General features: G+C 43.1%; 1 protein-coding gene across 9 annotated transcripts in view; it reads left to right on the top strand.

Moving 5' to 3' along the window:
* IKZF3 (IKAROS family zinc finger 3) overlaps nucleotides 1–13,440 on the top strand; it is a 35,820-nt gene that overhangs the window by 15,744 nt on the left and 6,636 nt on the right. For 6 of the 9 annotated variants that reach the window (XM_068660986.1, XM_068660985.1, XM_068660994.1 and 3 more), the window contains exons 4-7: nucleotides 2,927–3,184; nucleotides 3,866–4,033; nucleotides 5,603–5,719; nucleotides 11,911–12,027. In XM_068660986.1, the coding sequence (XP_068517087.1) occupies nucleotides 2,927–3,184; nucleotides 3,866–4,033; nucleotides 5,603–5,719; nucleotides 11,911–12,027 (660 nt within the window). The remainder of the gene's footprint in view (nucleotides 1–2,926; nucleotides 3,185–3,865; nucleotides 4,034–5,602; nucleotides 5,720–11,910; nucleotides 12,028–13,440) is intronic. The other 3 variants (XM_068660992.1, XM_068660990.1, XM_068660987.1) reach the window with 2 other exon arrangements.

Here is a 13,440-nt window from a genome sequence, read left to right as displayed (position 1 = left end):
TTTCACACTTCTGCCAGTCTCCTATCTCACACAATTGCCGCTGCCTGCCAGCATGCAGAGCAACAGCCAGGGCTGAAAAAAAAAGAATTTGCTTGCTTCAGACCTCGGCAACCACTTGGTTAATTTTGGGCTGACCCGAACTCACCCATCTTTTCCTTGGGCTGCTTTGCACCAGTTTTCTTCTGCATGGCAGGGAAGGCTCTGACCGCTGACGAGTGTCTTAGGATAGAAAAATTCCAACACTTCGTAACCCTTGCTTGATTTTTTTTTTTTTAAAAACCCTCTTCCTTAGTGGCTTCTGCTGTCAGCTCTCAGTCACCAGAAGGTGAATTTTTCCGTTGAGGTTCTTTAAACGCCTACATGCAAACTGAAACGCGCTCGAGCTTTGGTGGGATATCGCTGACAGCTGGAGCGACAGCGCTGCTTGCAGGGGGAGGCAGCGGTGGAAAAGCCTTGGTAAGGGCTCAGGTGCACCCTTCCCTGTTACCGTAAGAAAACAAATGCATTGCAAGCAGCCAACATGCAGCATGGAAAATGCAGAGGCAATTATTTTCCGCCGCGGAACCATAGGATGCCCGGTGTGTGGCAGTCAGCAAGTGCTTGCCATGGGGATCGCAGCGCTCGTGGGTCGTGAGCGGGGACGTAACTCGGTGCTAGAGTGAAAAGTTGTGAGCTGTGAACTTGTGGTGAGAAACGGTAGAAAACGGTAGAGAAGTCTGCTCAATAGGAGGTTACAGCTAGTCCTCCACTGCTAAGCCATCGCGTTTAATGCAGACGAAAGGTGAGACGTTAAATAGAAAGTGGGAATTGAAATTGTGTCTGAAAGCACCACCAAGGTGCAGCTGCAGCGTGCGCTTCCTTTTACCATTCTGCGCAGGATGTAGCAAATTATTTTGGAGCTGGCTCCTGCTGGGGGGGCGGAGATGGGAGCGAACAACTCATTTTTTTGGGAAAGCGACTCTGTTGAAAGCTGCTTTCCGCAACCAGCAATAGATTTTCCTTGGAGTGATGGAAGCGGATGCTTAAACTAATTCTGAGTGGGATCTCCCAACCTCAGGCGTGAATCTGGCAGCAGAGGAAGCCCCATTCCAGTGGAAGGGGGACTTGGGACGTGAAACAGGGCAGCAGGTGCAGCGGGACATGGCACATTGGGAGGTGAAGCCTCCATGGGAGCCTCAGAACAAACCCCCAAACCTGTGCGAGCCCTCCTGGGGTCAGGGCAGTCAGTCCCAACGCAGAACTTCAAAAAAATGTCTAGGACAAGGGGATAAAAACACACAATACGGGGAAAAAATCCTCCTGTGGGTGTCACCGTCTGGGGAGGGCACTAAAAGGAATCTCCTGGAGTTTTCCACCCTTGTGTGGCTTCTTGCATGGGATGAAGCAATGATCACCCACCTGTTTCCCCCCCCCTTCCATTCACTTTAGCCCAGAGTAAGACAGACCGGCTGGGCTCAGTGCAAGCATCAAGGCTAGAGGAGCGATGTTATCACCAAAATATTGTTGAAAATTTTGATTGCGTGAAAGTATTGGCTGCCAGATTTTTATTTTTCAGTGCTTGCTTTTATGTTGCCACCTCATTTTCGCTGTCACCCATTGTTTGTTCTCAGCATTTGATGTGGTTTATTACTCAGAACCGGAGCTAATACATATTCAGCAGTCCATGTTCTGTACTTTGGAGAAAGGACAAGTGATTAAATGCCATATTTAACTGTCTAACCCTCAGTCTGAGAGAGGAGCAGGTGCCCATGAGAACAATACTTTCAAACAGGAAACAGTGTATTTTATCTCTTAATGCTTTTCTTCACTTAGTAGCTTGAGGCATAACTCAAGTTTCAGCCATAACCCAGCTCCTATCCAGATAGAAAAGTCCACTTCAAGCAGAAAAAAAAGGCTGCCCCATCAATTAGTAAGGATTTTAATGAGCGTGCTGGTAATGCTGGAGTTAATAGCAGAGAAGAAATTCAGCAATAGTTAGGAATCGTTAGCAGTTTATGTAGTGCGAGCCCTTTGCTGATATTTTTTCATGGGAACATTATTGTTAGTAAATTATTAGCTACTTGTTCCATTCTTCTCTTGTCGTGAAGTTGCATTAATATGAGGCGATGCCTTTGATTCCAGAATTTTCTCCGGACACAGCAGCAGGGTCAGGAACCTACTCAAGGCCGTGGATGTTGGTCTTCAAGAGTCGTCGTGGTCTTTGCTGTGTGCTTGCAATGTGACTTTGGACAAATCCTGTAACATTTCTGCAATGTATTTATTTATCAGGCAATCTTTACTGCCTTTACTGGTTTTACTCATACAGCAGTCTTCAATACGGGTATCAGGATTGTCGAATGCTTCTCGAAACATTTGAGATCTTTCGATGAAAATTGCAAGTGAAGATTCAGATTACTGATTGGGATTAATTGATGAGAATCTTTACCATGGGAAACTCAGGGTCTTACTGGATCAGACTTTTTTTAGGCATGCTTGAAAGTTCCCCAGGAAGTTACAAGTATCCCTTTTAACATGTCTTTCTGTATTTCCAATTCATAGGAAAATCTTGTGGCACTCATTTCTGTAGGCTAATGGCCAGATGTAGAAACAAGTACTTTATTTTATATTCTGAATAATACCCTGTAATTGCAAGAACAGAAGTTTGTCCTGTATTATGCTTTTGTAATCTGCAGAAGGAAGTTATCCATCAAAGGTAATAATAAATAGGTCAATATTTTTAAAGGTTATCTCATTGTGAGTATCACTATGCGTGTATGACCTATGAAGATTCACGTCTTAACTGCATTATTTTATCTCTTTGAGTTTCCGTAAAACTGTAAGGAAATTATTGATGTAACTTTATATAATTTTTGGTGATTTTTTAAAGAGACTTCATGGTATCTGAAATGATCATTTTCTTGATTTGTGTGCTTTGTTTTACCTGCAGATGATGTTAAAGTGAAAGGTGAATACAGTGACAGAGAGGAGAGTGCTTTAAATTCAGAGCCTATGGAAAACCCAGAAGAATCTGAAATACCTTACACCTATCCCAGAGAATATAACGAATATGAAAGCATTAAACTGGAAAGACATTCTGGCTCATATGACAACATCAGGCCAGCTAGTGGAAAAATGAATTGTGATATCTGTGGATTAGCCTGCATTAGCCTCAATGTCTTGATGGTTCATAAGCGTAGCCACACTGGTAAATATCCCTATATTATTCTTGCAAGAGCTCAATACTGACAGGATAACAATTTGTAATGTAGACTATTTTTAGAAAAGGTTACCAAAATCGGGATTTCCTTGTTCTGTCCCTGACTCCGCGTGTGATCTCTGGCAAGTTCCTCACTTTTCTGTGCCTCACTTCACCCACCTTTCTTCCTATCGGGATTCGGTATTAGTAAACGCAAATTTGTGAGGCATTTTAAGAATTTTGGATGAAAGGCACTATGTTGTTTAATCGTGTCAGCCACAAAACACAAGTTAGATTGGGTTTCTGCTGCCGTTTCCAGTCTGTGTGCTGTGTTTCTCTTTGTGCTTTACTTTGGCAACAAACCAACGAGCATCTTAGGTTTTGACCTGCAGTGAGATAAGACTTCTTTTTCTAAAAACTGCTAGCTTGTTGGAATCAGCCTCCTCCAGAACACTTCTTTCCATGGGAAAGTCTGTACGTTGTTTTCCATAGCCATGCATATATTGCACGAAGCTCTGACACCAGAGCTGCATGTAACTCCCACTGAAGTCAATGGAAGGGCTGTGTGTGTTTCTGTAGGCAAAAAGTGATCAAGTCTCTCATTCTTTCCTCTTCCAAAAAGGAAAGGGTCTGAGGATAGCGTGATACCCACATAACCATTAAATGTCCTTTTTTGTATGTCATTTTAAGGTGAACGGCCATTCCAGTGTAATCAGTGCGGAGCTTCCTTTACTCAGAAGGGAAACCTCCTCCGCCACATTAAACTACATACAGGGGAAAAACCTTTTAAATGTCATCTTTGCAGTTATGCCTGCCAAAGGAGGGATGCGCTAACAGGTCACTTAAGGACACATTCTGGTAAGTGACTTCAAAGGCACTTCACGTGTTTCAGATGTGTGTCAGTGGGACACGAGGCGTGGAAAGCAGAGCAGGCAGCGAGGTCTGCTCAGCCTGCTGAGCTCTGAAGCATCGCCAAAGGGCAGAGCCCCCTCGGCTGTGCTGGTGGGGAACGGGCTCAGCATCATCAGGTGGGGACAGAGCAGGGAAATCCCACCGGCACGGCTGGATGTGGTGAGGAGAGAGCAGCCTCGGAGCCTCCCCGCTGTTTTCACAAGCTCGGGACCTGAGGAGCAGCGAGAAAATGTTTTGCTGGGGTTTTCTTCCAGTCCCATCCCGAGCCATTCGAATGACTTGGAGCGTAATCAAAGAGAAGGTTGCTGCCAGTTTAACACCTCGCTGTTGTGTAGTGCCTTTCATCTGAATGTCTTAACGTGCTGAACAAATGCCAGCGGTGTTTCTCAACACCGGTAGGGTATTGCATCCATTTCACAGATGGGAGGAATGGAGGCACAGGGCTGAGGTGACTTGAATAACAAGCCAGGTATAAACTGATTAACCTGAATTCCTGCAGTTCTTTAGGAGCCAGGTCATGGTTGCTCTTTGATTTGTGTATATCCTGTGTCATATCCAGGTGTTCTAAATTATAAGTGTTATCTCTGCACTGCATTTAACAGGAATAAAATAAACCTCGCAAAGAATCAAAGTTAAAAATGGGATTACCTTGCATGAGGAAATGAGATTCTGATTTGATCAAGAACCCAGCACAGTGGTCATGACCGTCCCCCCCCAACACATCACGCTTGTGTCTATCGGGGGCTTATTGTGACTGAAGCTTTTAAGAGCTGGCTTATTAAGCAGCAGAAGGGAAATCTTAAGTGAATCACACGAATGAGCGAACAGTTGCATTGCCATTAGGCAGCATGGTCTTTTTGCACAGTACATGATGCAAGGCTGCTTGCAAATTCGCGATGACGTTGTGCCCAAGTGTGTTAGGGAATGTCTGTTGGTGAAGCAGTCATGAAATAATTCAGGGCGTGCCTCCAGTCTTAGATGACGCACTGGGAAAGGCGGCGTGGTTATCTTGAGTTTCAAACAGGCTTGTTTTTGCTTAAATGAATTAGGAGCATAATTTGCTGTACAATTAATGCCTTTGGAAATGAAGTAAACCTCACAAATGGGTTTGGCTCAACTTGAAATTCGTGAGATCCTTAAAAACATCAGTGCAGCCGGGACCAAAATGGGGCAGTTGGAACAGCTGTGGTCCCAGCCGTGGCACTTTTGGGCTTCCCGAGGGAAGCTGTGCCAAGGGCACAGGGCTCTGGGCTCCCAAGGGCTGTGTCTGACTGCGAGGCCTCTTTTCTGGCACTGAGCTAGGGGGGCAAGGAGGACTGTGCGAGTCCTTTGGGTATCTGGTGGGCTTCACCCTGATATAACCCTGATTTTGTCATAATCACAACGCCCATCAACTTAGCAGAAATTTAAAGCATTCTCCATTTATGCTATCAGTAACCATATGCTGGAATGTCAGGGGGAGCGTGTTTCAGTGGTCCCCTGTGGTTATTTCATGCTGCTCTCTGTTTTTTTTAGTGGAGAAGCCCTACAAGTGCGAGTTCTGCGGCAGGAGCTACAAGCAGAGGAGCTCGCTGGAGGAGCACAAGGAGCGGTGCCGTACCTACCTGCAGAACGCTGGCATGTGTGAAGCTGGTGAGTTTATCACGTTACACAGTGCCTCCCCTTTCTTTTTTTTCTTTTTTCTTTTTTTTGGTACATTACAGTGCTTAAAAAGGGCATCTGGTAAGCTGTTAATTCACAGCCTGAGAATAGTTTTTACTACAATCATTTTCAGTAACCTGAGGGGCTGTAACATCTTATAAAAGGGTCTGGTTTAATGCATCCCCCAGGCAGCTAGTTAAAGAATGCTTTTATTTTAATCACTTTTTTATTTCACAGTTACTTTGAATAAAACATCTGAAGTACCTTCCACGCAGCATTTCTGTAGGTGACACTCACAGTATGTTAAATTATTCCTACATTAATGCCATTATGCTGCTTATTGTGCTGGATGAGTTGACGCCTGTAGTTGTTGACAGCAGTTGTTCACGTGGCTCTCTTTGATCCTTGTTCTAAAGAAAATGAAGGGCTGTTGGTCAGAATTAGTTAGAATTTGCAGAAGCGTTAGTGGCATGATCCCAGGGCATGGAAATGGGGTGACGTCCTGCAGGTCGCTGACAAATCGCCTGCAAAGTAGCGAGGGGTAAAGGACTTCCTAAGTATAGGGCTGTCTTTGAAAAAGGATGAAGGTGAAATGTATCAAACACTTTTTTTCTTTTTTTTTTTTTTAAATTTCCCTTTTCACAGTTTCAGTGCAGCAGTTCTGAAAATATTTTGATGAAAAATAACTGCCGTAATCTTTGAGCCTTATTCACCTGAATATTTCCAATCCGAAAACGAACTTGTGCGATTTTAAGTTTCACAATACACCAGTATGTCAGGAAAGAATTACTTTCCTCAGTCACAGAGGCGAGGAATGGTTGTGATCTCCCAAAAGATTGTACAGCCAATTCACAGCAGAGTTAAGGCTACAGTTTCAGAATTCAGGTTCCCATTTTTTTGATAGCCAGCCTTAAAACAAAACAAACAAAATAAAAAAAACACCCAAACCAACCACCCCCCAAAAAAACAACCAACCTTTAAAGCATCAGGCTCCCTAGTTTGGGTTGTGACTTTCAAACAGCACTTTATTTTCAGGGGAAACGTGAAGCTGAGTTTTCAGAGAAGAAAAATAAAGTGTAAAATTGCACTTAGAGAGATGACAACGATAACAAAGACCATTTAATAAGAATTTAAAAAATTGTGTTTGGTGATGTGATTATCAAGCAAAAACTGTGCTGGCATCATCACAAACCAGGCCCCAAGCCGGGTGTGAATACCCATTGATATGCGGTGATAACTTTGTGTGCATGAGAATCTTCACCCTGGGCAGAGTAGGCTGGCGGTCAGGCGGTGACACATGCCGCCCCCCTGAAAAAAAAAAAAAAAGTCAAAAAGAAACAATGATTTGGTAGTGTTTCATGGAGTATCTTCTTTTCAGCAAGTGGCATGTTTTTTTAGAGCATTAGTAAAAGTAAATGGTTGTGTGAGTGTCAGCAAGTTTTGATTTTCATGAGAACCCCTACATATTGTAACTGTGGTTTTATGTTACAGTACATGCTCTCATGATGGCAATCACTTTATGTCCACCATGTGAAAATGGAAAACATGATACCTACTATAGATTCCTGATTTTCAATAATTCTTTGTTTATATTCGTTTCAGAATAGCAACGTTTCAGTTATCCAGAATCTGCAGTGGAGTACTCTAAAGCAGTACGGTGCGCTTTAAATTGGCCACAGAGGAAATGTAAATTTCCAGTATGACATGATACGGCTGTACTCGATGCCTTTAAGACCTTCACGCCTTAAAAAATACTGTGGTGTTTTTAGTAGTGTAGTAAGTTTTATGAAAAACAGGAACTCCAATCTTGCTGAGGCATTTCCATTCAATTTTCTGGTATCAGCAGTATGTTAGATCACAGAATCAGAGGGAGGGAAGGCTGGAAGGGACCTTGGGAGGTCATTTAGTGCTTTTTTTTTTTTTTCCTGAAGTGTAGTACTTTGCTTTTGTTTTTAGTGAACTTTGTTTTAGGTTTTCTGACTATTTATTTTCCTACTTCCCTGCACCATTTTGCATTTTGGCCCTCTGTTCTGAAGTCCTTGCAACCTCCTCACATGGAGCCATCATTAAGTGCTCAGTGTGCCATCATCCACGCCATTAATTAAAGCATTAAGCAGCATCAGGACTGCAGTTCCCCTGCTAGCTGCTTTTTAAAGTGAGGTTTGCACGTCCCAAACCTAGCAGTGTGGAAATATTTGAGAAAGAAAAGTTTTATGTAACAATATTGTTCAGAGTGTTGCTCAGTCCCTGATAGCGATCTCTGGTCGCGTTGTTCTCATTGCACAATAACCCACCTCTGTTCCACTCTCCATTATTTAGTGACCACATCGAGATGCTACAGGAAGCAATGCCTCTAATTTGAGCTCCGCTTTGTACTTTAGGGTTTTGTTAACAATGCCCGCATGTTCTAAAAATTATGCTCACATTTACGGTGTGAGAGAAACCACACTATGGAAACAATTCAGCTCAGGCTGAGTGATGGTGCATTCGTCTTCGGGGCTGGAAGAGCAGTGCCTGCACCCTGCACATACACAGCAGGGCGTTAGGGCGAGCAGCGCTGCTGCCTGGGGAGCTGGCTTGTTGTAATCGCCAGCAGACAAAACACAAGCACTCCTCTGTAGTGAATAAGTTACATTTTTCACCCCCAAAAAAAATCTTGCGAAAGTGGCGGGCAGCAGCTCTCAAACAGTGCCGAGAGCTCAGGGGGTTGAGCAGAGGTTGGGAAGCTGTTGGGAAGCAGGAGATGCTGCCCTGCATCTGGAGTGGGGATTTAATCAGTCTGCAGGATTTTTTTCAGCACCCTTAGCCTTTTTGTTGTTTTCTGGCTGTTCTGGTGAACCATCAGAAGTATTTAGCTCGCAGGGCATCTCAGGATCACCGGCTGAAACGGGCCAAGTGCTTTGGAAGTGTGGATTTGCTTCATGACTATCCAGCTCTTAGTCTTTGAGCAAAGTGCTTGATCGTTCCAGCCTGAGATTTATTTTTAGATACATGTTATAGTTGGATAATTAGTTCGTTAAATTAATGTCAGAGTGCACAGTGGAATCATCCAGTGGGTAAGGTAATCGAGGAGGGAAACAGGACGTGATTATTTCTCTCTTTCTTTGAGCAGACTTTGGAGAATTTTGAGAGAGATAAAATGTTTCCTAAATGCTAAATATTATTCTTGGATTGTTTAGTAAGTGACCCAGGAGAAAGAGAGGGGTGAGATCATTAAATCAGCCTTTGAGAAGGGAGAGGACCTATGGAGCTACCTATGCCTCAATGGGAGCAGAGTCTGTTTCCCCCAGGGCTGTATTATGGACACATTGTCAAGGCCTTTTATGGCCCATAAAAAGAGGTTATTTAGTTCTTTAGGAAAAAAATGGCCATTGGCGAGGAGTAGAAAATCTTACGGTGAAAGGAAAACTCTCAGCTTTAAAATGAAATGGCAGACAGGCGTCAGGCTGGAAGATTGATGCTTACAGATGTCCCAGAACATATTATGTAGGTCAATAGTTACTGTCTCTTCAGCAATCTCGTCTGAGTAAAGACTATTGTTACCTCTGCAGGAAGCTGCTTGTCTGCCCTTTTGACACTAATTTAATGAAGTTCCCTTGATGGCGCATAAATAACATTGAAAAGACAAGCAGGCACTGATAACATGTGGCTTCCAGTGTGTTCCCTGGCGGGGGGGGGCTCCCAGAAACTTTGCTCTTTGAGTTCTGTCAGAAGAGACAGAAAAAAGATTCTGAAAATGTCTGAAAATGTGAAATTTGAGCTTTGATAGGGCAACAACTCAAAAAGTTAAAGATTGAGGAAAAAGAAGAACTAGAAGAAAATAAGCAAAACAAATGAAGAAATGGCAAGGACTGGGGAGCTGCTGTTAAGGCATGATGAATAGTGCATTTTTCATATTTTTATTTTTTGTTTACAATATAAGGTTTTAAATGTATGACGTTATCGTTATCTTGCTCAAAGTAGTTGTGGAATTTCTTTTACAAAAAATCACAACCTATTAATTACTTGTAATCTGAGTGGGTTGGGGATAGTTCAACCCTCGAAGTGCAGTTATCTGAAGATAATCTGAAGTGTTCAGAAGGGATATTCCAGTTTTTGGAACACGAGTCCTGAAATTAAAAATACCGTGACATTATTCTTAAAAGTTTACTCGGGTTTCTGGCCAAAATCCAAAGCGGATGACTATGGTCTGCCTAACTTTCCCTTACAGTTTCAACTTAATTTGATGTTTTGTGTAGTTCCGTATACACGGGTAGGTAGTGGCTCGGTGCTTCAGGCTGGGAGCAGTTGCATTTTAGCCTAAAATGAACTTTGAGATTGAACTTTATGTATTTATGTAAGCTTCTAAACACATTAGAGTAATTTGGAATCAAAATCAGACGAGAAAAACAACACGTTACTATCTTTAAGGCATTTTGTATGCGGGCTGTCTGAGTCTGGCCATCATGTATATAATAGGGTTACAGCCTGGTGAAACAGGCTTAACGTAGTGCTGCGTTGAGCCCTATTATCCCAACCATCCTGAGTCATATTTGTAGTTAGCTCGTGTGGCATGGAGTATTTATGAAGCACTTTACATTTGCAAAGTGCTGTACAAACATTAACAAATAGTTCTGCTGAGGTTTGGTGAGTCATGGTTTGTGCTGACTGAAACTCATCTGATATCAATAACAGTCACAATAAACAAGTAAGGAGTGACTTTAAAATTTATAGGGAAACGCTGCACACTGAGCTGTGGAAGGATGATATTGCAGTTTTATCACTCGTACTTAGAAAACTGTATTTTAAGTCCAATACTCAATATAACTGCACTTAGCAGGACTGAAGTGACACCAAAGCATTTGGATCATTTTCCTCTGGCATTGCTTGTCTCTTATGTAGATTATGCTACATATTTATCTATTTATTTATCTATTTATTTATCTATTTATTTATTCATTTAAGGCATCTGGGTGCACTAGTACCATAACAACAGCCAGGATTCTTCTACCATGAGACCTGACCTTTCACATTACCTTGACAAAATCAGTGACCCTTCCTCATCCTCACTCGCCTCTATTTAGCTATCAAGCTCTCAAAGGCATGGGCAGTCCCTTAAAAGCTGTCTGGTTGTCACCCCAGCGGTCCCCCATGGCTGCACCTCTTAGTGCAGCTTTAATATGAAGCACCACTACCGATACTTGTTCTTGAGGCGAGCGCAGGGCTCGTGGGGGGAAGCCACGGCAGCTATATTCATTATTAGTCTGGCAGTAGTGATATGAGGTGGCAGTCCTCCTCGGTGTGGCTGATCCAGATCAAAACCCGTGCAGCCTCCATGAGGTCGAGAGCGAGCAGTTATTTCCGTGAAATGCTGGGCACTGGGTGCCACAGCTAGAGGAGAGCTCTGGAAAACAGTAAAATCCTTAAAACGGTGGCCCAGTCTCGAGGGATTGATCCTAGGGCACGTGCACTTTTTCCTAAAATTAGAAATCCTGCAGGTTCGAATGGGCTTTAAAATACCTAATGCTTATAAGGGTGCCAAGGAGCAAAGGTTCTCAGTTAGCTCTAGCTGTTAGAAAAAAGATTAAGTGATGCTGACATTTGAGGGAAAAAAAAGTTATAAGTGAATATTGAAAAATTATGTTATTTTATTGGAGCACTGAAGTGTTTTATACAAGTTTTTAGTTGAGAAGACATCTCGGTGTGACTGATATCTAAAGCAGTGCAGCCAGGGGCCGGGAGGTCCTGCACTGACGTTTTGGAGCGCTAGGACAGGACGCTCTGCAGGTGTCACGGTTCTTATTACTCAGAATCAAAAAGAAAGGCTAACAAAGGTTCTGTCTCCTTCTACATTTTGTAACCAACCCGTCCAGCCTGTTTGTTTTGCACTTCCTTTTGCTAATGAAATTGGTTTTGTATGGTTTATGATCTCCCTGCGTGCGCTCCGGACTGCAAGATCGGTGTCTGTTTCTGTGCTTGCTTCCACTGACCGCAGCTGATGCCCAAGACGCAGAGAGCAAGAACGACAGAAAAAGCAACAAAACAAGTTTACATCAGATCTCCAAACTGTTTCCTTCCAGTTAGCGTGGCAAACTCCGGAGATTAGACCATTCATTTCTTCCTTTTTCTTTTTTTTCTGATTTTTTTTTTCCTTTTCACCTACTTTTTTTTTCTTTTTTTTTCTTTTCACATTTCCAAACTAGCAAACGTGGAGGCAAGGCACATCAAGGCAGAGATGGGGAGTGAAAGAGCCCTTGTGCTGGACAGGCTAGCAAGCAACGTGGCAAAGCGAAAAAGCTCAATGCCTCAGAAATTTATTGGTAAGAACAAAAAACCTTTTCATGTGCAACAGTTAAATCTGCAAAAAGTTGGTAGTTTATAGTACAATGCCTCTGCTTATTTTAAATGTCCTTTTCAAGCTTGCAATCTAATTCAAGAAATATGAATACAGCAACTTTGATTTTCTGATGTGTTTTAGTTACTTGTAGAGTTTTGATTAAAGGATTGTGTTCTAACAGATGCTTGAGAACGGGATTTAATCTGCTACTGTGCTTTGTATCTATTTTGTAGTCAATTTATAAATATTTCTTATGAGATTCCGTCTGTTGTTTTCTGTACCTATGCATTTGCTGGGTTCTTCACAGGAGAACAGGAGCGTGTAATGCTGTTGAGAGCTGAATTCCTGCTCTAGTAAGCAGGAGCTGAAGCTACTTGCAGGATGCATGTGTGGAATAAGGCCTAAAGACAGAAAAGTATTGGATTGCTGTTAGTCATCTGCTGAATTTGAATATGATTTAAAAAAAATATCAGATCCTTTCTTGTGGTAACGTAAGCTGCAAGATGTTTCCAGAGCATTTTCTTTGCATTTAATTGTATATGATCAGGATTTTGCATACTGGGGATGTGGAGTACGAGTTCGGCAGGTTCTGTGTCGCCGTGAGCGCCCGATCCTCTTGGCTGGTCTCGTTCCATCAGCTCGCCTTTTAACGAAGTAAAATGCAATTCTCGTGTCCCGAGTGGAGCCCTGACTTGGTGCTCATGCTGTACAGCTGCTAATAAGCTCTGGTTTGTACGGGTGCACCCAGTGCTCAGTGTTTTTCTCACCCTAAAATTTCCCCTGCGAGCAGGGCCCCGTGGCTGATGCTGGCGCACGTGAGCAGAGAGGCGGGGGGGTGCAGGCAGGGATCAACCCTTGCCTGGGGGGACCCACGATCAATCAGAGGGGCTGAGGATGTCTCGGGTGTCCGGGGCTGAGGTCCCAGCCTGGGGAAAGCTGTGCTGCTAAACCCGTGTGTACGTGCAAGCAATTCCTGCAGGTAACTTTGGCGGTAATCCTGGCTGGATTTGGTGGGTAGCGCTGGGCTTTCTCCATCTGCTAAAACCGGTAACGTTTATTTAGACATCTATTTTTTTAAAAAAAAGGTTTTAAAAGGTCACCTTCTAATAGAGGAGTGAGTGATGCTGCCACTCCAGCTGAGTACCTTTGGGTACCTAATACTGAAACTGTCGACTCTGTAACTTGGACCTGGCATGTATGTTGTGATTCAAAAAGTAATACTAATGCAAGTGTTTTTGAAAATCTTCAGCTTCCTTTATTTTTTTTTGGTACTGAGTTGAGCTTCACGCTGTCATGTTTTACAATGGCTATCAGCTTGATCTTTGTGTGTTTTATTGAACACATCTTGTGCAGGACGCAACCACTCAGCCTGTGCTCAGAGTCGAGCACAAGCACG

Source organism: Anas acuta, chromosome 25, assembly GCF_963932015.1.
Source record: "Anas acuta chromosome 25, bAnaAcu1.1, whole genome shotgun sequence".
Classification (NCBI taxonomy): Eukaryota; Metazoa; Chordata; class Aves; order Anseriformes; family Anatidae; genus Anas; species Anas acuta.
The sequence above is the reverse complement of the archived record's forward strand: the minus strand, read 5'-3'. Positions and strand labels throughout refer to the sequence as shown.